This window comes from Gymnodraco acuticeps, unplaced genomic scaffold (genome assembly GCF_902827175.1).
Source record: "Gymnodraco acuticeps unplaced genomic scaffold, fGymAcu1.1, whole genome shotgun sequence".
NCBI classification, from domain to species: domain Eukaryota; kingdom Metazoa; phylum Chordata; class Actinopteri; order Perciformes; family Bathydraconidae; genus Gymnodraco; species Gymnodraco acuticeps.
Window position 1 is genome coordinate 2,797,778 of NW_022990590.1, and position 25,668 is coordinate 2,823,445.

The 25,668-nt window shown below is 41.3% G+C and overlaps 1 protein-coding gene across 3 annotated transcripts in view; it reads left to right on the plus strand.

The window, feature by feature from the left end:
- Positions 1-25,668, plus strand: part of LOC117554280 (kelch-like protein 29) — a 217,804-nt gene that overhangs the window by 70,971 nt on the left and 121,165 nt on the right. For all 3 annotated transcript variants that reach the window (XM_034228635.1, XM_034228637.1, XM_034228638.1), the window contains one exon: positions 10,003-10,314. In XM_034228635.1, coding sequence (XP_034084526.1) covers positions 10,042-10,314 — 273 coding nt within the window. In that variant the 5' untranslated portion in view covers positions 10,003-10,041. The remainder of the gene's footprint in view (positions 1-10,002; positions 10,315-25,668) is intronic.

The window sequence follows — 25,668 nt, forward strand, 5'->3', positions numbered from 1 at the left end:
CAGTCAATACCTTTTTAAAAAATCGCCACAATTTCTGCATAATTGCATCCGAAACCATGTTTGTCTTTTGGAATGGCATTCAAGTGTCAGCCGTTCCATCTGTTACAAGCTTTTCGTTTTGTTTTATGTGGCTTTTCAGACGTTTACTTTTCCTCCCCCTCAGAGTTCAACATGTTCTCAACAGGGAGCTGAAAGGTTGTTACTGTTGACTAGGCCTGGTGTCACTTGGGGAAAGTATTGCAGTCTATGGGCCAGAGTTCCTGTTAGAATATTTTTTTGCCGGTCAACATGTCCGTTAAAGTTTAAATCTTCCGGACAAAATGAGAAAAGTGCCGGTCAAAGGTCTTTGTTATTTATTGAGCTTTAAAACAAATTGATATGATTCAATATTAAACTAATTATAGTAGATTAACTACATTATTCAAAAGTGAACAGTAATTTACAATAACACGGGAATAATAAACGGAGCGCTCTCTCCCTCTCCTGACAGCCCGTCAGTATCATGCAGCTCACGGATCAGTAATGAGTGACCCGACAGTAAACTAAACATATCTATAACTAGTTACGGTAGTTTGAGAGGTCATTAAAATAGCTACGTGTGATATTCTAACCTGAAGTGTGTTTTGTTCCGCTCACCGCTGCATGTGATCATGCAGAGCTGCGTGTCGACTCGTCAGCAGCAGCTGATCTCTCTCTCCCGTCAGATTAGACTTCACTCGCGTTTATGTCCATATCGATCAGATCCAGCTAGTTCTAGCTAATGATATGACTACCTGCTTATTAAAAGACACCTAAACAATAAGTGTCGCTATGCAACTGGGTGAGGCCGCAAAGTATAGCGCAGCATTATGCATTTGTTTACATGCCCACCGGAACCCCGAGGCATTACCAATGAATTGGAAATGGGGGACCCTGATGTAAACAAGACGAAAGTCTTTCTCTGGTCTGCATCCCCTTAACAATTGTATGTTTTGAGCTGTACTGTACTGTACCCAATATACAAGCTGTTAATACACTTTTCAATCAATCAATCAATCAACCAACAGATCAACACACAATCAACCCATACAGGACATCTCTTTCTCCACATTAAGTGTTGGACATTAGAATTGACTATTCTTGTCTGTCACATACTCTTTTGTCTGTCACATAAATGGTGCAAATTGCGCAACTGATGTGGTATTGCGCTAAACGGAAATTATTTTGAACGGACACTTTGACCGGAGAGATTTAGATTTGCCGGTCTTCAGCATATTTTACCGGTCGTAGTCCGGTAATTACCGGCTAATGGGAACTCTGCTATGGGCAGAGGAACCTGGGTTCTATTCCCATACTGGAATTCACAATGCTGAGGTTGAGCACTAAATCACTGGCTGACATTGAACTTGGATGGGGCCAAACTAAGAGAGACAACTAAGTATGACTTGGGGAAGTTGCAGTGCAGTAAATCTTGTTCAGTGGTACATTGGCAGTAGTTGTTGTGAAGGCAGAGAGTTATTTGTTCACTCGGTTTCCTCAGACAGCCTGGGGATCCAACCAGTGAGCTTTCCCGTGATAAGCACACTTTCTTTACCACTGTCCCTGCTGTCAAGCTTAAAGTTCTAACAAGGGAAATGTTGGCTGCAAAAGCTGTCATTTCCCAAAACCTAGACTTAACAAGAATATTTAATAAGAACATTTATAATTTCTGCTTAGAGAATCTTGGGTGGTTGTGTAGTTCTCATAGTTTAATCGTCTTTCAGTGCTAGAATTTTGCATGGTGCAGTGCTCCACAAAATTGCTTGTAGTATTAATCTTTTTATCTCATACAGTAGACTTTATGCAGCCTCTACATCAAAATTCTGTTCCTGCCCTGTGGTTGAGTGCAGGGTCAACCAGCAGGACTGGTGCCTCTAGAGCAGGTAGGGGTTACATATCTTGCTCAAGGGCTCTTGGAGCACTACTGTACGTACACACAAGGGGATCAAACCACAGGCCCTCCAGTCAGAGGAAGACCTCTGTAACCGCTTGGCCGCGCAAAAGTCAAAAATGCGCACTCATGTAAGGGAGGGATGGACCTAAATGTACAGCCTGTGTTGCTTCGAGAGGGGGGGTCGAGCTACAATCCTGCCCCGGAGCATCTCTATGGTAATGGCGCAAAGAGCAAAATCGAAGACGCACAGGGCATCTCCATGGCGACAGAGGGGAATGTCATGATCTCTGCTGCTGGCAAACTCTCTGTAGCTGAGGATGCAAACTTCTCTATTGTAAATCACTGTCACTGTATCCACTCCCCATGCTCCCTTTCACATTGCCTCCCGTCTTTTGCTATCGTTGTATTTTCCGCGTCTCCTTTTCACTCTCTCATTGCCGCTGTGTCTCTGTTATTGATGTATATATCTCTTGATCTCTCCTCCAGCTTGGCCGCGCACTCTAAGCCGGTGGTGTTGAAAGAGATGGATGCTCACTGCCCTCAGTAATCTCCGCAGCAGCCATTTAGATAATTAAGTCACTATTCTTGCACTTGCTCCGTGTGTCCCGCTACCGGAGCTGAACTACACACATACGCACGCCCACATGCATATTGATATATTAATACTCAGCGTCAAAGTAGTAGTTTGTGTGTGTGTGTGTGTGTGTGTGTGTGTGTGTGTGTGTGTGTGTGTGTGTGTGTGTGTGTGTGTGTGTGTGTGTGTGTGTGTGTGTGTGTGTGTGTGTGTGTGTGTGTGTGTGTGTGTGTGTGTGTGTGGTGTGTGTGTGTGTGTGTGTGTGTGTGTGTGTGTGTGTGTGTGTGTGTGTGTGTGTGTGTGTGTGTGTGTGTGTGTGTGTGTGTGTGTGTGTGTGTGTGTGTGTGTGTGTGTGTGTGTGTGTGAGATGCAGTGAGGAGAGAAAAAAGCGACAGCTGCCATGGACCACAGAGAGTACACACACTGTATAGACACGCACAAGTACACTGTATGATTGGCGTCTGGATATCTGCTTCTCCCACACCACGTAGAACAGAAAGCATGCAGAAAGTCCTGTCGGTATGTGTTCACACTAGCCCCAGGTTTTTTTTTTCCGGCTCTGTGTCTTGCTGTTGTGATAATGTGGCGTTTTGTTGAAAGTCTGTTTTAATTAACTGAGCAGCAGCGTGCGGTGATGGAGGTAGCCATGCCTCTCTTCCTCAGGCTTATCACATGCCTGGGATACTGTCTACCAAACACTGGCAGGGTGTTACTAACTCGGGCATTGCAATATTTCACAACACCGTGGTCATTCCTGTCTGGACGGCTGCCAGTGAGAGCGGACATTTTGGACAGGAAAATGATGGTTCGTCCCGTGCAAAAGTCAAAACAAAGGCCTGTGTTCAAACTACAGCTTAGAAACCCTTGCATCATGCCGTGTCCCACCACAAAAACACACATGAAACACACACACACATACAAAACACATGCTGCTGACTTTTTTCCCCCAGATAGATCATAAAGTTGTACTGTGTTATTTCGCTGCTTAAATGAATTCTGCTGATGCACACTGAGGAGGAAGTCTGCTGTCAGTGGTGCGGGTATAGGCGATATTTCTTTATCCTATAAAATAATGACTCCTGGTTTCACCCCTTCTTTGTATTTATCTTTCTCTCTGTCAACATAATGCACCGTATCCCTTTTTTTTTATCCGCTTTGAATGATGTGGCCTTTTCTTGCGTGCTTTATCAAAGAGAATATGATTAGGAATGTCCTGTCTATGGCAAAATAAGGCAGTGTGTGCATGTCATCCACCAGTGTTTCATCCATCAAGGTGTCGGATGAATGTACAGTGTGCCATCTCCCACCATCATCGCCTCTGAAACCTCTGTGAAAATCCTAATAGGCAGATGAGATAAGGAAATGTGAGGTGCTTGATTCAGATTAGTGCTAGAATCTGCTCAGAATGACTGCCTGTGGTTAGGTTTATTAAAGTAAAATGCTTCCCAGTTGTCCTGTAGCTGCAGCCGTTTAAGTAAAACCAGAATACGTGCCTCTAATCATCTGCTAAAATGAAGGCTATTTATTGTTTGAATGGTGCCTAAGCTGGTGGGCTCTGTTTTGAGACATCCCATGTTTTTATGATCCGCTGCTGACTGCACGGCGTCTCCGGATTCCACTCAGACCACTAATGAGGTGTACGAATTGTAGCAAAGTACTAATTCCCCTCAAACCGCGGGGATTAATTGGACCCGCTAATGCTAGGAATCAATCCCAACAATGGGCTCGTTGGTTTCCATGCCAGCAGGTAGCTGCATTCATCTCTGCTTCTCATCCCTGAAGATGGCCCTTTCTCTTCCTTATTGCAACCCCCACACCTCGCCTCCACACACACGAAACTCCAGTTTGCCTTTTGTCTAGCTTCTTCTCTGTTTTCTTCAGTCTTGTGCAACATCAATTAGGTTTCTCCTGTATCGCGTCCTCATGACGGCAAGCTAAAAATACTCAGGAAGCCCTTGCTCTTTTCTGGAAGATCAGTTTGCTTTGTTAATCAATACTTGAGAAAAATCTCCAAAATAAAGAAAGTGTTACGATCCAACATACTCTTTTCACAGCAGACATTTAGTCTTTTTTTACATTTTACTCCAATTTGTATTAAACAGCTCATTATGTAATACCTTTTTTCATCTTTCAGTTATTACAATTCCTAAAATCATTTATGAAAATGCAATAATACATTATGTTACCATAACTTAAATGATAACCTAACCAAGATGAATGTTTCAGACATGTTAATTTGTGTTGGAATGCTAAGGAATATAACGGACATTTATATAGTTTTTCCCATTATTATAGTTTTATAATTCTTATTTTATTTTGGATGGTTACTATGTTTTCATGCTCATAAAGAAAAATGTCAGTTTTAAGTTGTAATAACCACTGCAATATGAAATAATTTGTATTAAATGCAGAGATATGTCACATCAATTTATATTACAAAATGTGGCTGATTGTCATAGTGTGGTTTTAATACATAACGTGTTGTTACACATTCTATGATTTAGTGTGCACGTAGCTCCTTAATTAATGACACCGTTTGTGCACGGATGTATTTACGTACTGTAAAGGTATAAAAGATGCGCTGCCCAAATTGAGACTCTGTATCTTCATCATCTGGTGTGTGTTGAGCAGCACGGACCTGAGCTGAGGAGCAGAATTTAAAAAGACCCGAGACTGTGCCTTGTGTTGCTCCAGGCTATTCCTGTACCTACAGTCTCCTATTATTTAAATATCAGGATGAATACCTCTGTTGTCCTGGAGGAACTGTCAGCACATTTACTGGTCTGCGATTGTATCTGTGTATATGTAGCGTGCGTGTGTGTGAAAGTGTGTGTGTTTTAGTGGCGGTCTGTGCACACCTCCCACAGGGCTGCTCATTTACAGCAATATCTTATCCTCATAAAGTTACAGTATACCTTCCCCGGCCCTCATTTGTACCGCACAGGCTTGCTGATTGACACATTGATTATTAGCACAGAGTGTAGCAGGTGGCTCTGTGTGTGTGTGTGTGTGTGTATGTGGTGAAAGCTGGGCTGTCACTGGGTCAATAGACGTAAACACTACTACGGATTGGAAATAGAGCCTCGTCTCTCGGGGCGTATCTGTAGCTCGGGGACTAGCGGGGGGTATTAAAAGCAAAACAGAATGTGCCAGCAAAGCAAACATCACACCCTAGAACAGAAGTATGACACACATTCCCTCCCCACCCTGATCACATCTTTAACACTCATCTCTATTTCAGGCTGCATACACACACATACCGCTGTTATATCTCATTTGCTCGCTCACACTGGCTCGCTGTCACTCTGTCGCTGCCATGTTATGTCCATCTGTTATGCTCCCTCTTTCCTCACGTCTATCTACGACTCCCCGCGTATTCCCACATGGCTTTGTTAACGCAGCTCTGTCACACACACTCCGACATGCTGCGTGCCGCCTCGGAGTCACAGATGCTGTTCTTTAGGGTGTGTGTCTCACGTTCCCACTTGCCAGATCACTTTTTATTTTGGCTAATCACTCCACCGCTGCTTGGGGAACTCAAGTTATTGAAGGTTCCTGATGTGCGCTGCGTGGAAAGTGCACTCACAACTGGCACAGGAACACACAGGAACATGCAGGGCATCCCCATGGTGACAGCAATGAGGTCATGATGATGACAATAGGCCTCGCACACTTGCGATCATTGGCGTACCCCCAAACGTTCACATCACACTCGTTAGCTGTGTTTCTTTCCCATGTTTGAACACCCCCACATAGTGTCACTCTTCTCTCTCACCCGAACATGCATTTATACGCTGGGAAGAATTCTGACGCATCAGCAGTGCTAGAATAGCCGTTTATTAAAAAAAAACTTTGAAAATACCCGGTGACTACACACACACACACACACACACACACACTGTACCTCCTCTGCAGCTCTTAACTCATGATGTGACTGACAACACAATGGATATGCCAGTCCGACAGCTCATTAGGTTTGATTGCTGCTGACATGATATTTCTCACTTTCTTATTCAGCTCTTTTCTGGGTGGAACCTATAGCCTGTTACTATTTGTGCTTCATCAGGATTAGTGATTATTTTAATCATTTGTTTGGATTTTCAACTCTCTGGAATAGAATCTCAGTATTCATTTTAAGTTGGAGCCAGAATCAGAAAATAGCATTTGGCGTGGGAAAGTCTGATACCTTCAGGTTCGATTATTAACATGCTGTCAGGATTGCAGGAGCTGAAGAGCCTCATTGATTGCTGCAGGCTATGATGGCAATGCTGTCATTAGTTTCTTATGAATTTGAAAATACTTTTAAAGAGGTTGGCTTTAAATGCGGGCCTTGCTGCAAAGATTATCATCGCTCCTCTGAAAGGCCGTTGGTTTGTCCAGGGCTCACAGTGACTACATCGGATGAGAACAATCTTTATTGCCACTTTCTCCCCAGAGCAGTGCAGAGCAACGTGTCATTGTAGATGTATTTAAGTGTTTATCTGGTGTGGCACAGTCCACAGGTGTTGGTTTCCACAAGCAACTCTGAGAGTGAATTTTCTTTTATCTCCTCTGTGTGCAAACACACTGTTGACGTGTCTCAAGGTGCAGTGAGTTTATACACCGCCACCGACACGCACACATAGACTTGAAAGCAGTTGCAGAAATTCAGCTGTGAAAGAGTTTTAAGAGCCTGTAATTAGTAGCTTAAATCATCCCGTTCACCAAGGACAATGAAGGTAGTGGGATATGGGACACTCGTTGTGCAGGGATCTGTTGCCGGCCTCTGTTATATAGCATAGTACATACTGACATGCTATGTGCAGGGATGAAAATAATTCACTCAAAGGATTGTGCACATATTGAAATGTAGTGCACAAAATGCCACTTGGGTAAATGAGCGGATGTGAGATGCGCTCCTAAAGAAAAACAGCATTTGTTGTTTGTATAAACTACTTAAAACAAACCAGTTTAGGGTGTACAATAGCTTCTGGTTAAAGATGGAATGATTCTTTTTCTAAGAATCAGGTTTTATTTGAAGGTTAAGATCACATTATTCTAGTCCAAACGTTTTATCTTAACTTGTTTTTTGAAAAACTCTCTAAAAAAGTCATTCACTGGTGTTGTTATAACATTGTTATACTTTTTATTCTATTATCTTTGCAAAGAACAAATATTAGCAAATAATCTTAGCATATACAATAATGCATTCAAAATAAACATTACATATTGTACCAACTTTCATTATTTTTAAACAAACTGTATTTGACATGTCCTTTTTTATTCAATACAAATATGTTCTTTACAGGCTCCTACATAATGCATTTGTAAATGATTTCCATGCATCTGCTATGATAACTCGATATGCGCTGGCCAAATAAAGGCATACACCATTTCACCAGATACGTGCATAACCACTAACATATTTTTCATTTGCTCTCATAAGGTTTCATTCATCTATATTTGTATTATAAATTGGAAAGACCGAGGGATGAGAGAATAATAGTTTGGTGCCGGATTAAAAGCTTCTCATTTCATACATAGTGTTGAGCAACCTCCAATCCCTCTTCTAAAATATAGTTTTTGCTAGTTTCCTTATTCAGTATATTGCTGAGGGTTATCCCACAAAGCTCTTTTACATTTACTTTAATCCCTCTCTGCACTTTTGAATATATTTGTTCGCCGTTTTACCTAAAGACAAAACAAACTTAAAATGAGTGTTGAATCTTGATACTGTCCAGACTGAAGAGCTCAGTGGATGCACAATGGCATGCACCCACTTCACATCGGGAAAGGATTGGTAAAAACAAATTGTACAGAATGCAAATGCACTCTGCCCCCAATTTTGCCTATTGTGAAGATATTGTCCCATTCTCCCCCCCCCCCCTCTATCTGTTTTTATGTGGCGGAATTTTCTTCCTGCTCTCTTATTTCTCAACTGAGGTGTGGAGCTCGGATGATAAGAGAATACTGCCGAGCACTAACTCTGCCATTGTTCCACTGGACCAGCACCTTGTTCCTCTCTCTTTCTGTCTCAAACATGTTGCTGAGATAATACAAGCCTATTCTATTGGAAATGTTGAGGTTGTTAAAAGAGGTTTCTGCAGGAAGGTGGAGAGGTTATTGCAGAACCAGTGTGAGTGTTGTCCCGCAGGTTTTAGTAGCTCAGTCTGGCTCTATCACCGACTATCAGCCTGCTGTATTTGTACAGAGCAGACCATGTTTAGAAATAAATAAATAAAAGGTGGGATTGGGAGAGGAAATAAAACACAATGAAAAATAATTAAATGGAGATGGACATAAAGGAAGAAAGAGTGAGGCCAGCGCTCCCACCACAGGCTGCTTCGTGTATCGCTTGCATCAAACCTTTTATTTCCAGCTGCCTGCTCAAACACTTACTACTACTCGTACAGCACACCGTCGTTTTTGAAAATGTGCGGTCTCATTACATCTTACCAAAACAATACGTGCATACATAGTCATTCACTTGTAGTACTGTTTTTGCACACACACGTACACGCACACGCGCACACACACACACAGAGCAATACACAGAACAATACACACAGAGAAGCTGGCATTTCAAGGCGCTCGCTCCTCTGTGAGGCAAGAAGCAGCGTGACAGACCCCAGTGTGAGGAATAAAGACCTATCATCTGCTGTCATTCTCTCCGTACAGACCAGGGGATTTTGCAGGGGGCTTGCTGATCCTGGGTTTGAGGTTTTTATTTATTTATTAAATCTGTTATCAAGGGCTCAGGAAGCATAACATGCCTTTGGTGAGGAGTACAATGCGCTGCAAAACCCCTCAGTGATGGATTTCACTTCTCAGATCTTGTGCTGCTTTGATTTATGATATGATATAATATAGAGTGATCCGCTGCTCATGCTACACAATAGCGCCATGCCCTATGCTGATGTAATTCTAGCTCACTGTCGCCTATCACAGCCTGCTGTACTGGAAAATGGGAGAAACCTCAAATGCAATTCAAGGGCGACCTGATTGAATTAACCATCCATTAGATGGACGAGATGAGCTGTAATTGCGGGGGTATTTATCTATGCAGGTGAATGGGTTTTGACCGCAAGGTCATGCTACTGTTGTCTTGTCCTTGGAACAACTTGAGCAAGCGTGTACTTGTTCGTCTCTCGCTCGGCCGTATTGCTTTAACCTCATTGTTGAGCCTTCATGCTTCACACAGCAAATGTAGCTCCTGATGGCACTGATGGTGTTTTTTTATAGACCTGCTTAGCAGTGCTCATTTCTCTCCCTCTCATCGCAGCCGTCGTTAATGACTGGGAGAATAGAAATTAGAGGCAACAAATGAGCCGAAGTGTGTATGTGTCAGTCAGGTGCATTGGGAGCAGATGCTTTGAGCATTTACACCTACATGTCAAGATGTTCTCCTCTTGTTTCCTCCGGTGTCGCCTACTCTTTTTCTACCTTTAAAACCTTGCCTTTGTCTGTGTATCTCCTTCTTCCATTAGTGTATTTAATAAAACTTCACATATACTCTCTCTCTTTCTATTTACTGCAGGCTTGCCCCTGTTATTCCCTCTGAGAGGAAGAGGAAGTGATGTCACGCCACCACCACCGCTTTGAGAGGGACTACCGGGGACCCTGGGAGCGGAGAGACATCCGTCCTTCTGGCCTCCACAATGGAGGAGCCAACCATTGCTGTGCCTCTGCCGTCGTCAATGGCAACAACCGTCCGGGGCTCCTTCCCCTCCCAGTCATCCCCTCCCTCCTCCCCACCCCGGTTACAGTTGCCGTGACAACATCGAGTAGCGACATCGCGGTCAAGCGAGGCATCACGGCAGCAGGATCAGTGGCTTCCGCATCTGCCATGGTAAGAGCGTCGTCCAAATGAGTGCCGCAACACCTGCTTCCCCTGACTCGAAAATAGTTTCCTGCTGCTCTGACTATCTTTTTTTAGTCTTTGTCTCTTTTTGTGTAAACTTTTTAATCTGTGAAAACTCCCCAGCTGGACATAATCTGCAACTTTCTCCATACTTTTGAGGCTTTCCAGCTTTGCCACTTTCTCAAAAACGCTTTCTCTCTCTCTCTGCTGCTTCCTGCACTCTCCACCCTTATCCCTCACTCCAGTCCTGCTGCTCCCTCTGTCCAATGCCCCTTTCTTGCCAAACCATTTTCCTTCCATCTTCATTGTCTCTCTCTCTGCCAAGTGGCAGGCTTGTCCTGCCTTTGCCTCCTTGGTCATTTCCTTCTTTCATTATGTAAATAACCTCTGACAGTGGCTCAAATGTGTGCTGCTGTCAGAAGTTATGGCTATGGGTGTTTCTACTCTAACAAGCAAACAAACATATAGGACCGCATCGTTATATGAGCCCTGAGTAATATTACTTATTTCTCTTACGGTACATTTCTCCTCTTCAAACTTCGTCACAAATAGCAATATTTGTGTATATTTTCCTAATTGGACAATACATCACTTTTATATTTGTGTTTAGACCATGTACAGAAAAGTGCAGTGTGGAAATGTCTGAGCGGTATACTCAAGAGTGTGTTCTCCGCCCCCCCACCCGGGGATCTGCTAGCTATCTGGCTGTCAGCCGCCCTGTGAAGAGAGGGTCTTTACCAAAAAAGAGTTAGACATTTCAGCCTGTCCACTCTCTCTGCTTCCATGGATACCATTCATCTTCTTTTGATATTCCTCTTCACTTTCAGATCATTTGCTTTAATTTAAACTTCAGCAGATCCATCTGTTTTTTTTCTTCTTCTGTGTTACGGCACCTTCTTGGGCTCTTGCTCTCGGTGGGGCCTGCACTCTAAGAACAGAGGTAAACAATGCTTTGGTAATTCAGCCCGTAAGTGCACATCATTAGATACCCTGCTTGAATGCACTGACCACAGACACAGTAAATCTGCTCTGGCACCGCATCGGCCCCTCCTTTTGTGCAACTGAATAATTACATACATCCCAACAAAGTCTCACCAACACCCACCGCGGCCATTGTCATCATTCAATGGCTGCCAGAGCAATTAGGTGCCTTGCACTGCACGTGAGTGTGCATTAGTTTAAAGGTACAGTATTTGTGGGAATAAAGCAGATATAATGCAGGTCCTCACCTAGAAGCTACCGTGCGTAGGTTTATTCAGAGATTTACCTTTCTTCCTTCCCCGCCTTTGACAGTCCTTTTTGAGGTTGGCAACAGAGAGCAACAACGTTTAAAAAGAGAAATACTCAAAGTCTGGGCTCTGCTTTAATTATGGCCCATAAAAGTTACAGGGGCCTCATGAGCATGGCCAATACCATAGGAGCCTATCTTTCTGTCTTCTTCCTAGCTGTCTGCTGTCCTCACTTACTCTCTCTCTCTCTCCCTTTCTTTCATCTTCAATCAAAGCTGTTTGGAGGACATATGAGTCTGATGGACGGATGCAACTCTCTCTCCGTGGTCCCTTTGTCTCTGCTCTGTCCATGGCTACAGTAAAAAGCTGACAGGCTGTTATTGATCTGCACTGTTTGGGGACTTTCTTATAAACACTGCAGCCCAAGTGGGGACACAGTCAAATAGCTACACATGTACAGGAATGTGTGTGTTTTCTGTGATTAATAATCTTTCTACATACAGTTAATTTTAAGTTTTAATGATCAATATAGAGTTTTATTGTTGGTAATAATAATAATAATAATAATAATAATTCCTTACATTTATTATAGCGCTTTTCCAGATGCTCAAAGCGCTTTACAAATACACATTACACATATCATACATGCAATGGTCATGTACTGTGGACAATACCCACAGGAATAATTGATAGTGCTGTGTGTGTGCACATGTGTAGGTTGTGGAGTGTAGTTTAAAAGTGCCACCTGGTAGCATTGTCCATCCTAATGTAAAGCTAACCACATGGAACATAGTACATTTGAAGCTACACTTTGTGATCCCCTGCAAGGGCCCATCATTAATTGTTGATGTATTTTTGTTCAGTCGTCACGTACCGTATGTAAGGTCACTATAGAAACTAAATCCATGTTGTTAATTACCACATCTGTTCTGTGTCCTGCTGATAAAAAGGACGCCTACATGTCAGCTGGAGGTCCAGTTTGACTCTGTATGCCAATTGCCTAGTATATCAATTCCATTCAATTTACTAGGTAATAAATAAATGGACTTCTTTATATTAAGTGACTGTTACGTTATGACTTAATGGACTTGTCAAAATGAACTATACTTCAAATTCATCTTTATAGCAATCATGGCCATGGCAAGCTATTGTAAGGTTACAATTTAGATAAAAGTGAATAGACCGACATTTCACCATAACATGTTTTTTTTTCATTCCTGCTGCAATGGCTGTTATATTACATTATTACATGGCTTAGTTGAATACTCGATTCTGATTGGTCAATTCAGAACACGTGACAAGTTGTTAATCCAGTAGTACATACCACTGTCAAGGATTTATTGACCGTTAAGGACGCTCACATCTACAGAAAGAAGTCCGGTCGATTTAACTGTATATACTGTTTGCTTGTCTTTAGTTTTCCGTTGTCTATCGTCCGAGAGCAACATGGAGGATTTTAATATTAATTGCAATATATTTGGAGAGCACAGTAATTTGGATGAATGGTTAGTGGCTGATGAGTCCCCAGTGAAGAGAGGCGAAAAGACGGACCACATTATGGGCTATGAAACTATTTAAAGACTGGCTGATTGAAAAGAACCAACCAACAGAGTTTGACAGCAACGGTCAGAAACCCTCAACACGGAGCTGCGGTCCAGACATCAAATGGCAAAATATATTCAGTTGCCAGTTACTCGGGCATTAGGTCAGGGATATCTAGATACTTTTCCAAGGTTTGACATAATGAATTGTGTGTACTTTTAAAGCAAGCAACAATGTTTTCAAATCTGTAATCGCAAAAACGCTATCAAAGCAGTTCCTGCCGTTGCTACGTAGTTCAAACGGTAACAACGGACTATTTTTCTTAGCGGATGCATGTCATTTGAAATCAATAAAACTATTTTTTAAATCAATAATACTATTTTTTAAATCAATAATACTATTTTTTAAATCAATAAAACTATTTTTTAAATCAATAATACTATTTTTTAAATCAATAAATGTTTTTCTAAATCAATAAAAGCATTTAAATTCATATTGGGAGTCACGTCGTTCCTTTTTGAGAATGTGGCCATCAAGCTGATCAAGATCCCTCCGCTTTGCGTCGGGCTCCCTGATCAGCCTGTCGGGTGTTCTTTTTCCACCTCGCTGCACATTATCCCTTACGTATACACTATTAAGGTACACTATAAAAATAGGTAAGCTTGCATGAAGACAGAGATACAAAATTGTCTGACAAAAAAGAAAGACGGGGTGTGATATTGTAAAAAGAAGGTGTTTTATAAAAGTTTGACTATAAATTGTATAAACCTACCGCATCTTTGTGCAGTATTTTGTTTATAAAAATGACGCTACCTTTCAGACACATTTTTGAAGCTGTGTTAATTGTTGTACTAATAAACCCTAGGGATAACACTCACCTAGTGGCTGTTATCTCTGCCTCCAAAACCACTCTTACACAGACTCGCTGTTAAAGAAAGAGCACTGTTGTAATTACAGTTACAGATCCAAACGATGATCCACACATTGCTTGTGTTCAGAATAGGTTTTGTGAAAGATCTATACCAGGTTAAATGTTTGGACATTAATCTTACAGCCTGTTGTTTAGCGTCAGTTAGGATTTTACAGGGTTTAAACGTGTGCTAAAGCTTAAGTTTGTATCTGATATCACATATTATTTCTCAGGAAGTATCTTCCCACGGAGAGCCCACTTAAACATGTGGATTTTCCTGCATGGTCTAATCCTTTTAAAAATTAAATTGTTTAATCCATCCTCCCCAGATATTAAATAACTGCAGTGCTGGAAGTGTTTTATACCTATTTGTATTGAATGCAAAAGAAACGGCCCTAGTTAAAATACCTATACGGTTACATATTGATCCAAGCTTTGTCATAGTCTAATACCTCTTGTTAGTTTGGGGTTTTTCCCTGTAGGTTTATCTTGATTCTTATGTCTGATTCACTCGGTTTACATCCCATTCATTCAATGTTATGTTAGATGTTTCTGACGTACAGAGCAGTCTCAAGACGGCAGAATGAGAAATCCTTTAGCCTGTATCCATCTCATTACTTTAACATAGTTGGAAAGAAAGGTAAAAAAGCAAGTTAGTTTTGGGCCTTTTGTTATTCTGCTGCATATTAAGTACTTTGGTGCAATAGTTAATGCCTGTAGGTGACGTTCAATGTGATAGATTTTTTTTAGAACTACATAGTATTTTTACATCATTTGCATTTGAGTTTATGTAGCACTAAGCATAAGAAGATATTCGTTTTCATATTTGCATAAATGATTGTTTAAAATGGCTTCCTGCAGTCTTTATGTGATTTTTCAGAAGTCTCCCAAACAGTGTTGAACTACAATCAGACATGAGAGCTACAGTATTCAGTTGTCTCGTTAGCCTCACATTGTCAATGTTTTTACATTTTATTTATGTTATGACCATGGCACTGATTCTAAGGAAACATAATAGCACATTAGCCAATGATACATATGTTGTTCTCGTTTAGTTGTTTTTATTAAAACAAAGTAACATCACTCTTGTTTAAGCTTTGATACCTACCGCTGTTTGATCTCCTACAATCTATAATACCTGCTGCTGGCAGTCCATTAAAGTGCTTTCCCCCCGACAAAGCCAAATAAATCGTGCTTCTCTGCTGAGCACATATAGACACAAAACGTATTCAATGACAGTTGTCTCCACCTGGCAGAGATTCCTTTATAATAAGTGGTTACGCCAATTGTCTAAAGCATAGTTGTAGCCCAAGTGGTCCTTAAAATTGAAAGTCGGAAAGTCTAAGCTTTCTTTCAGAATTCATTCTGTTAGTCAAAAAAACTCTCCTGGTGAATTTTCTCCTCAATCTGACAACATTTACCCCTCCCTCATCAACCTTGAAGTTTAGCCTCAGTTGCAGCAACGTGGCTGCTGGTCGTAAATGTTGTCAGATTGAGGACAAAATTCAGCAGGAGAGTTTTCTTGACTAATAGAATGAATTCTGGGGGTTGGAGCTTAGACTTTCCGCCTTTCAATTGTAAGGACCACCCTACGTGAGGCTAAACTTCAAGGTTGATGAGGGAGGGGTAAATGTTGTTGGAATTTGAATAAAATTCACCAGGAGAGTTTTCTTGACTATCATAACGAATTCCGGTGGTTGGAGCTTAAAATAAATGAATTAGAAAATGTACATGGCACTAAGGACCACCCTATTGTAGCCATGTTAAAAACATTGATTATCTATGTTTGTCATATTCATTTTATAAAGTTTCTTCTAAGATACACACAGAAAGTTACATTTTGAAAATAAAGTTCAAGTCATAAGAGGAAAAAAAAAATCCAATTTCCCAGTATTGACAGCACCAATCAATAGAGCTCGCCTTGAAACCAAATCACACATTGTATTTTTGGCCATTGATTTGAGCCAGGGTAGCCAGCCAATGTATTGAAGCAGACCACACGCTGTGGCAAACACAACATGGTATCCAGAGAACAGCAGGTGTCACGGCCTCACTCTGACACAATCAAAAAGAGAAGGAAAACACACAAGAAGGAGTCTTTCGGTTTTTTTGTGAGCAGTTCGAGGCATGTGCGTTTTTTTCCTGACAGTGACGAGGCGTACAAATTGAGATGCAATACATTTCCTCAGCTTTGAAAGTCTCTCCACTTTAAAGGCAACTGCAGTAACATTGATTTGACTGTGCATCACCTCTTTAGTGCATTAGCAGTGGTTCAGCTCTTATTCTTTTGTAATTGCATGTATCTCTTTATTTTAGCTGGGCTTTAAATCTGCTTTAAGAGAAAGTCTCCATGTGAACATCACTGTTGTGTCAAGGAGCCCTGGTAATGAATCCACTGGAAGATTCAGAATTGTTATTGAGGTTCAGGCTAAAAGGGGGAAGACGTCTTTTTGAAAATCGGGATAACCTTGTGACAAGTTGCTGTGAAATGTATCGAATGTGGGATGATTAAAGTTTAAGAAGGCACACGCTGGGGAAGCTGGATGAGGGAGACAGAACGGAGACAGGGGAGGCGGGTAACAGGGGAGGGCTGCTTTTGAATTAGCTTCAGATAAGAGAGGAAACTCGATTGTTCTATCAAATAGTGAACCTCTCATCATCCAGAAAATATGAAACTTTACATTTCCAAAGCAGACAGACTCACCATGGGGTCTTAGGAGAAAACCAGCTACCTTACGAGGAAAGCCACGAACCCTAAACATAGCTGGAGGAGAAATGATTGCTTCACAGCTTGAAGCCTGCTTTTTGTTACTTATGGACTTAATGGACGATGCATCCCATTTGATTGCATCATTCATAACACGCACAATTATTCTTGACATTTTACTTCAATAGAAATCGAAAATACACACTCAAAATATTCTCTTTAAATACTAAGTCGCACAGGCTTTCTGATGTGTCTTTATCTTTGTCTGAGGACCAGGAAGGTAAACAATCTTCACACTCTGCTGCCTGCATTTTGATTTATTAGCTTATAGTGTATGTTTTCACCCTATCACAGACGTGCTGCATGCCATTTGCATTCACAGAGAAACTGTCACAAAATCCAGCTCTCAGAAGACGTGTCCTCAGAAGTACACCCAACTGATTGATGGGAAATACTTTATTTAGACACAATAGCTTTCATTCATTATCCATATGCCATCATGTAAAAACCTGAAGGCTTTTCTGTAGGTGAGTCGAGTGTCTATTTATCATTTTCAGTGTTTGAACGGTTATGCAATTTCAAATATGCAGAGCCAGAGGTCTGTTGTACATTTTGTTATTTGTAAGTGGCTAAGTGGTGAGTGTGTCAGAGCATATTTTAGCAGTAACAGTCAGCTTGTTTGACGGTGAGCGAAGATGAACCTGTCAGCCCTTTCTGCTTAGGCCGTCCAGGCTAAAGTGTCAGTTATGATAAAGACAGCCCTCAAGTATTAGACTTTCCACCATTACAATTTTCACTGCCTTTTTGCTCCTACTGATTGGATTTCTCCCCATTGGAAAAAAACAAGACTTAAATGACTGGCACAATTCAGTGTGCCTGCTGTTTCCTAGAAATAAATTCATACCTTGTTAAGTTAGATGGGAACACCTGATTTTAATTGGTCTGAGACTTTATGAATCGCACAACCTTAGTCACAATAGCATGTTTATGATATAAATAAAATAAATACAATAAAATAAATAAAATAAATTTAAATAAAATAAAATAAATAAATAAAATAAATTAAATAAATTAAATAAATTAAATAAATAAACATTGAATGTATACATAATAACAGAGTGCATTTTAAATGTACACGCAAAGATATAGAAAAGGTTATAGTATAGAGACCAACTTACCTTAAGACAAAATATTTAACCGGCAGTGGCGAGCCGTCAGGGCCCTCTAGGCCCTCTTTGAGGGCCTAAGATATTCTACAAAATAATATTTAAAAATATATATTTCTTTAGTTGTATTTTTCATTAGTTTTACCAAAATAACTTGATTTAATTGTATTTAAAATAACATTTCCAAAGAAATAAATCCTTCGAATCTGCCTATTCAGTTTCTGTTTGAATGTGAAGGGTTAAATGAAAGAAGCTCCTTGAGCCGTTGCTGCGAGTTACTATGAAGAGAGGAGCTGATTGGTGGTCCTGCTGTAAATTCACTGAGGTATAGGTATAAAAGTCACGGCTCGCCACTGTTAACCGGATACTATACTATACAAGTGTGCAAATGTTTCTACTCTATTTTTCCCCCGTTACCCAAAACATTATCATAATGGATGTGGACAAAGCTTCTATACAGTGTTATTAAGAAACCGTAGACCGCAGGGAAGCAAAGCAGGGATTAAGCATTGATTTTCCTCAAGATGGAAACTTTTAAGTTGTTAACTAAAAGCAGTGATTGTTGTTTACCAGGAGCGATTGCACCAGGGTCTGGATGTATTTGCACCATGTGGGGAAAATTAAAGCTTTGCACTCTAAATCAGACCAGGCTATACTGCAGTGATTGCAAATCAAGGACAGAGAGATGACAGACAGACAGACAGACAGACAGACACACAGACAGGCACCTCTGTCAGGAGGACTGCACACTGTCAAACTGTCAGAGGGAAGGCACTGTAAAAAAGGGAACTGTCAGACTTTATCTTTTCACGATTTCAGCCTTTGAAATCGGATGGAATGAAAATGGTAGTCCTGAAACTGATGACAGGGTTATCAAAAATCTCAACCCACCATGGCCTTCTTGATTTAAGAAAAAGATCCACGTAAAAATGAAACAGTCGGCAGATGTGGGGTGATAACTGACCGGCCAAAGAATAGGTGAAGATAAGTGTTATCTTCATCTGTCTTGTCAATCTCTCTGTGACAAGATGTTCTACAGGTTCCATCCGATCTGTATCCTCTCGTGGGTCCTCTTGTGTCTTTCTCTATAGCAGTAGCATCCCAGCTGACCTTTTGTAGCTACAATGGAGCGCCACGTTTATCAAATCCAACCACCAAGTCCTCATTCTCCCATCCTCTGCTTTTGATGCATCTGCTACATCTGGGCTGGATTTCAATCGTCTTGGAGAAAATAAAATGGATGCAAAGACGGGATATTGTTCTGAAATCCATGGATATTTCAAAAATAGGAGACCTTTCAGCTTTGTGGCGGATTGTTCTGGTGACAGCATGCTTTACCAAAGGCTGAATGAACAGCCCTGGCAGGAGAGAATACGGCGGTCCAAAAAGGGCTTGCTCTCCTGTTTTTCTGCCGTGTTTTGTGTGTGTGGGTGGTAACTGGAAAGCAGGCCTTTTAAACACACCGGCTGTCTTATGAGTCTGGCTCCAAACTGACTGCCTGATGGCTCCATCTAATAAGCAGTCATTGGATATCAGATTCAAATCTCTTTCTGCTTTGTGAAAGATGAGATCCTTCTCTATTTATGTCACAATGACTATGCAATATGAGTGTGTGTTATTGAAGGGCTGAGGAGTGTGTTGTCATCCAATACTGTACATCTGCTCTCCCGGCAGTACACAGAGATTATTGTCTCGCTGGTCTTTGACTGAGCAGAAACTGGCGCTTCAGACGTCACTGCACAAACAAGTGTGTTTACAAAGTATAGATTCCTCTCGAAGGCAAACTCTCTCTTTCTTCCTTTTGGTCTGCCCTCTGTGCTTGCTTCATCCCCTGTGCTCAGCGTGGGTTTGGAAATTAGGAGCTTTTCCTCTTTTTCTGCAGCAGCTTGATTCATAAAAGCTAAGTCAGGAAAAACCCCATCCCCACGTTATCACCCTCCATCACACTTCCATTACTTCCATGTAATTCTCCGGCACATCCTCCCCGACCGCCACCCCTTCAGCCACTTCAAACATACTTCTTGTCTTTGTTGAAGCATATATCCTCATTCCTGCGTCAGCGTTGCCTCCCTCTGAGCGCGCTTGTGTGAAATTGGATTGCTGATCCGTTGGCTCTGAGTGGCATAGATGTAAAATAGGATACTGGCGACCGCATGATCTGATGTGGAAGACAGCTGTTACAGGACACAGACGGATCACAGATGGCACTTGACTGGTAGTCCTCAGTCCTTCAACAATCCAAACGCTCTCAGCAAATCTCACGACAACATAAAGGAGAAGACTATTGAACAACAAACAAACACTCAAGGGTTGTCAGATTCGCTAAAGTGTCAAGAGGTCATTGTTGATCTCCGGGCAATTTAAAGTGGCTGTCATCTTACATTTTCCATTATCATGCTTCTCACTTCATTTCCTCATGACAGAGTGAGACATTTTTGTCAAAAGAGGAAAGTGATATTTCACACATATTAAAGTACCCTATGATTATCACACATTCACACTCTACTGGCCTATAAAGTGTAGCCAAACAGTTTGTGCTTTGTTTCCGACTCTCTAGCTATTCTGGTCCAATTAAATAATTGCCATGGAAACTACAGATGTCGTTTTATGTTTTGTAATGTTACAATAGCCAAAACTTCGGTACGAGGTTGATTACACAAATTCTGGATGGGTGATAGACGAGACTTACTATGTACCATTATTGCAGGACTCAGTTAATTCACTATCGACACCAATGGACACACCCTATTTTTTACCTGACAATTATGTTATTAAAAACAACCAGTATCAAATTGGGATCAAGAAGTGGAATATGGCATTGGTATTCTTTGTGTAAAAGGAAAAAAAACATGACAAAAGGTTTAAAATCCAAAATAATTGGTAAAACCGCTTTATCCTCAGCTGTCAACCTCCTCAGTTCAGAAATTCCTCACATTATATTCATGCCATATATTGACCAAACTGATTATCTATTCTAGAAGAAAACTTGCACTGTTCTGTCAAAATAAATCTCAGACACTTTAAAGCCTATAAGAGGTCTGTTTGTTTCTAAAAAGTTTCCCACTGAGGGACAAGTTTAAAGACTGCCATTTAATCTCCAACAAACACCAGTCTACCTCTACTGTAGGTGTAGAATCTGTATTTATAGAGAAGTGCAATCTAGATGCTACTGTAATATCATGCAGCACTAATAACAAAACATGTCTTTAAAAAGTATTGGCTGTATATTTTAGAGGCTACCTTTTTTCATTATGCAGAAATTCCATGAATTTTTCCATGATTCAGCGCTGAAGTTCCGAGCTGTCATTCATCGTTCTGTGTAATTTAGCTCATCATCGAATGAGCGGATCAGATCGTAGCCCTTCAAAGACCCACACTTAGTACCCATATTCCCCTTCAAGTGTTAAATGAACTCCCTGCTGAGCCAGGCTGATTGTATGTCATTTGGCTTTCCACTGCTGGGAAATAATTCCCCTTCCTCTATAGCCACCCCCTCCTCCCTTTGTCTGTCCTGTTCCACAATTACAGAATAAAGAGCGATGGCATTTAAAAAGGTCCACATGTGGAGGGGTTGACATTCAAAGTGCTGCCACCTTAAGGTTAACTCCATACGAAAGGTGGTGCTGAATGCAGGCTTTTAAAGCATCAGTCATGTGAAATATTAGATTTCAGACAGAGTGTGGTTGTAGATACACAAGTAAACAGTACATTGTTCTCTGCTGTGTCTCAAGGTCTAAGGGTGTTCTCAGACCAGTTACATGCGGCTGTTTGGCTGCCCAGGTTTTATTTGTGAAATGAGCACGGCTATAAAAAGAGGAGTTGCGGACAATTACCCTCAGCTGTTGCCCGAGGCTGATTCTTCAATCCAACAAAACGAAGACGTTAACTCTTTTATTTTTATTTGAAAAAGGTGGACTAAAGTACTTTCTTTGCCTGCAAATAGACATTGACAGCCTTTGCTTTGAAATATCTTTGCTTGGCTTGGTGAGGGTTTCAGTTGGGTGCACAAAAGAAGCAATAAACAAGGCTTAAGAGAGGCCTCTTGAAAATACTTGGAAACAAAATCATTAGTCAATTGACTTTGTCCTTTACTCCCCCGCTGAGCCAACGTCTGTGAAGGATCGTCGCTACGTTTTGTTTAAGCTTCAATGTCTCCATTTCATGGATTGCCATGCATTTTGGAACAGATATTTAAGGTGGCCATATTGTATCCTGGTGACTTTGGGGATAGCTTTTCATCTATAGCTCTCAGGTCAAATGTACAGTTGAGGCCAAAATGATTAGCCCCCCAGGAGTTATGGAACATTTTCCTAAAATTCTTCCCAATGTTTCCAGCATTGATAAAACTTGATATAATCAAACATTCACCAGTTCAATTTAGTAGCTTTTGGTACATTTTGGAACATAAAATACGTTTTTAGGCTTCCTTTATATCAAATATAGTGAACATGGGTTGGTCAAAAATGTTAACCCCCATGTGAATTTTTGCTTTCAAAACACACCTAATCAACCAATCAGCTTTCAAGCCACACCTGAGCATTCAATCAGCATAAAAGGACTCCAAGAAACAGGCACTAGAATACCTTATTGAGAGGGACTATCCTACTACTCCTACTCACCATGCCAAAGACAAAGGAAATCAGTCTTGAGCTCAGAAAGAAGATAGTGGAGGCTCATGATAAGGGGGAAGGCTATACTGCTATTTCCAAACGCTTCACAGTGTCTAGAACTGCTGTACGTTGCATCATTGCGAAGTACAAGGAGACAAATTCTGTAAGAAACAAACCTTGGCGTGGTCGAAAGCGCAAGATTTCAAGAACTCTGGAGAGGAAAATAGAGATGTCAGCAAGAATCCCCGGACATCTGCCAAGATGATTGTTGCTGACCTGGCCTCTTCTAGAGTTGATGTTTCAAGGAACACAGTTGTGAGGGCTCTTCATCGTGGTGGGCTTCAGGGCCATCGTCCCAGAAGAACCCCTTTACTCAAAGTGCGGCACATCAGAGCCAGACTGAGGTTTGCCCGTGAACATTTGAAAGGTAAAGATGAGTCTTGGAAGTCTGTGCTTTGGTCTGATGAGACTAAACTGGAACTGTTTGGGCACATGGATATTGATTATGTTTGGCGAAGAAAGGGAGAGGCCTTCAACCCTAAGAACACAGTTCCCACAGTTAAACATGGTGGTGGGAGCATCATGCTGTGGGGCTGTTTTGCAGCCTCAGGCACAGGGAGCCTTGTTCGGGTGCAAGGCATCATGAAAAAATAAAATTGTTGACATTTTGAGGGATAATATGAAAAAATCTGCTAGTCTTCGCTTAGGTCGTCGCTGGGTCTTCCAACAAGACAATGACCCAAAGCACACATCAAAATTGGTCCAACAGTTCCTAAAGGACACCAAAACCAAGGTGCTGGAGTGGCCCGCACATAGCCCAGATCTCAATAAAGTTGTTGATTGATTGAATCCTATTGAGAATCTGTGGCGGGTGCTCAAAGTGAACGTCCATGCTCGGAAACCACGCAATTTGGACCAGCTGGAACAATTTGCAATGGAAGAATGGACCAAAAATTAAAAAAAAGAGACCTTTGCCAACCTAGTAAAGAATTACTCTAAGAGGTTGTTGTCAGTTGTGGCTCAGAAAGGGTACACTATTGACTATTAATGGCCTGGGGGCTAATATTTTTTGACCAACCCATTTTCACTATATTTGATATAAAGCAAGCATAACAACTTATTTTATGTTCCAAAATGTAGTGGAGGCGTGTGGCGGTGCGTTGGTGTTCGGATCAGGGGAGCACAGGTTCAAACCCCACTGCAGTCAGCATGTCGTTGTGTCCCTGGGAAAGACACTTCACCCCAAATTGCTCCTGTATGGATTGTCCACAGTATTGAGTATGCAAGTAGCTTTGGATAAAAGGGTCTAACAAGAGTAATGTAATGTACCAAAAGCTACTAAATTGAACTGGTGAATGTTTGATTATATCAAGTTTTATCAATGCTGGAAACATTGGGAAGAATTTTAGGAAAACGTTCCATAGCTCCTGGGGGGCTAATCATTTTGGCCTCAACTGTAATTAGTCCAATGACTACTTGTTAGCAAATGCTCAAATGCTATAATCTCATTATAAACATTATACCTGCTTAACATCACTGTTAGCATTATCACTGTGCATAATGCTAAGTGCATCTCAAGTTGCTGGCATAACTTTAGCCTTGTTGTCACTGCAGAGGCAATTCATTGATGGATTGCACTCTAAAGCTAAAGCAAACCAAATGTTAGGCACAGTTAAACTTCCATAAGATGTCATTTTACGAGAACAGTTTTGTCAATGACAGCTTTGTCAAACGTTGTTCTGCTCAATAATGAGATGGACAGATATATTGCACTTATCTCTCCGCTCAGCATCCATCATGTTGAACAAACAAATGTCCGTTACCTTGTCACAAAAAAGATTATATTTTCGCTTAAAGTAATTTTGTTTATTGAAATCTAACAAAGTCCTTGTTATGACAGATGCTTTTCTTGTAGTCAAGACAACGTTGTATCTCTTTGTCATTATTCTCCCATTCTTCCCTTTCCATTATTTGATTGTCAGCCCCCATGTTCTTTGGTCCAGTTGCCCCTGTGCACTGAGCTAATCCACAGCCAGCCATTTTAATAATATACATAAATAATGTTATATTTTAAATGCAAATTACTTAATGAGACTTTGGTGGTGACTCAATCATGCAGCATTTGTGGTCTGACCTTAGATCTTGGCTAACAAATGACTGGGAGCTCGGTGTTTCTCAATAGGAGCTCCACGCATCATCACACTGCCAACTACTGTACGCTCCACGACAATGTTTCCCTTTCATCTTTACAGTTTAGTAGAAATTAGCTATTCAATCTGCTTTCTTTTAGCACTGTTGCTACACCATTTTAACAAGTGTTCAGTGTCATTTTATTGATGGCATTGTGAATGCACAGAGATACCGTGACGAGATCCTGAGGCCCATTGTTGTGCCATTGTGACCATCACCTCATGTTGCAGCATGATAATGCACGGCCCCATGTTGCAAGGATCTGTACACAATTCCTGGAGGCTGAAAACATCCCAGTTCTTGCATGGCCAGCATACTCACCGGACATGTCACCCATTGATCATGTTTGGGATGCTCTGGATCGGCGTATACGACAGCGTGTTCCAGTTCCTGCCAATATCCAGCAACTTCTCACAGCCATTGAAGAGGAGTGGACCAACATTCCACAGGCCACAATCAAAACCTGATCAACTCTATGCCAAGGAGATGTGTTGCACTGCGTGAGGCAAATGGTGGTCACACCAGATACTGACTGGTTTTCGGACCCCCCAAGACCCCCCCAATAAAGCAAAACTGCACGTTTCAGAGTGGCCTTTTATTGTGGCCAGCCTAAGGCACACCTGTGCAATAATCATGCTGTCTAATCAGCATCTTGATATGCCACACCTGTGAGGTGGGATGGATTATCTCGGCAAAGGAGAAGTGCTCACTATCACATTTTGTTCAGATTTGTGAACAATATTTGAGAGAAATGGTTATTTTGTGTATATAGAAAATGTTTTAGATCTTTGAGTTCATCTCATGAAAAATGGGAGCAAAAACAAAAGTGTTGCATTTATATTTTTGTTCAGTGTAACAGGGCCAGCTCAATATTGCTAGCATCAGTGTAGAATAAAGAAAGCTAATGAGACTGCCAAGTTTCTCCCCCTCACCATGAAATCACACAGTGACTGATGGGATAATTAGTAATACAAATGCACAGGTGCGG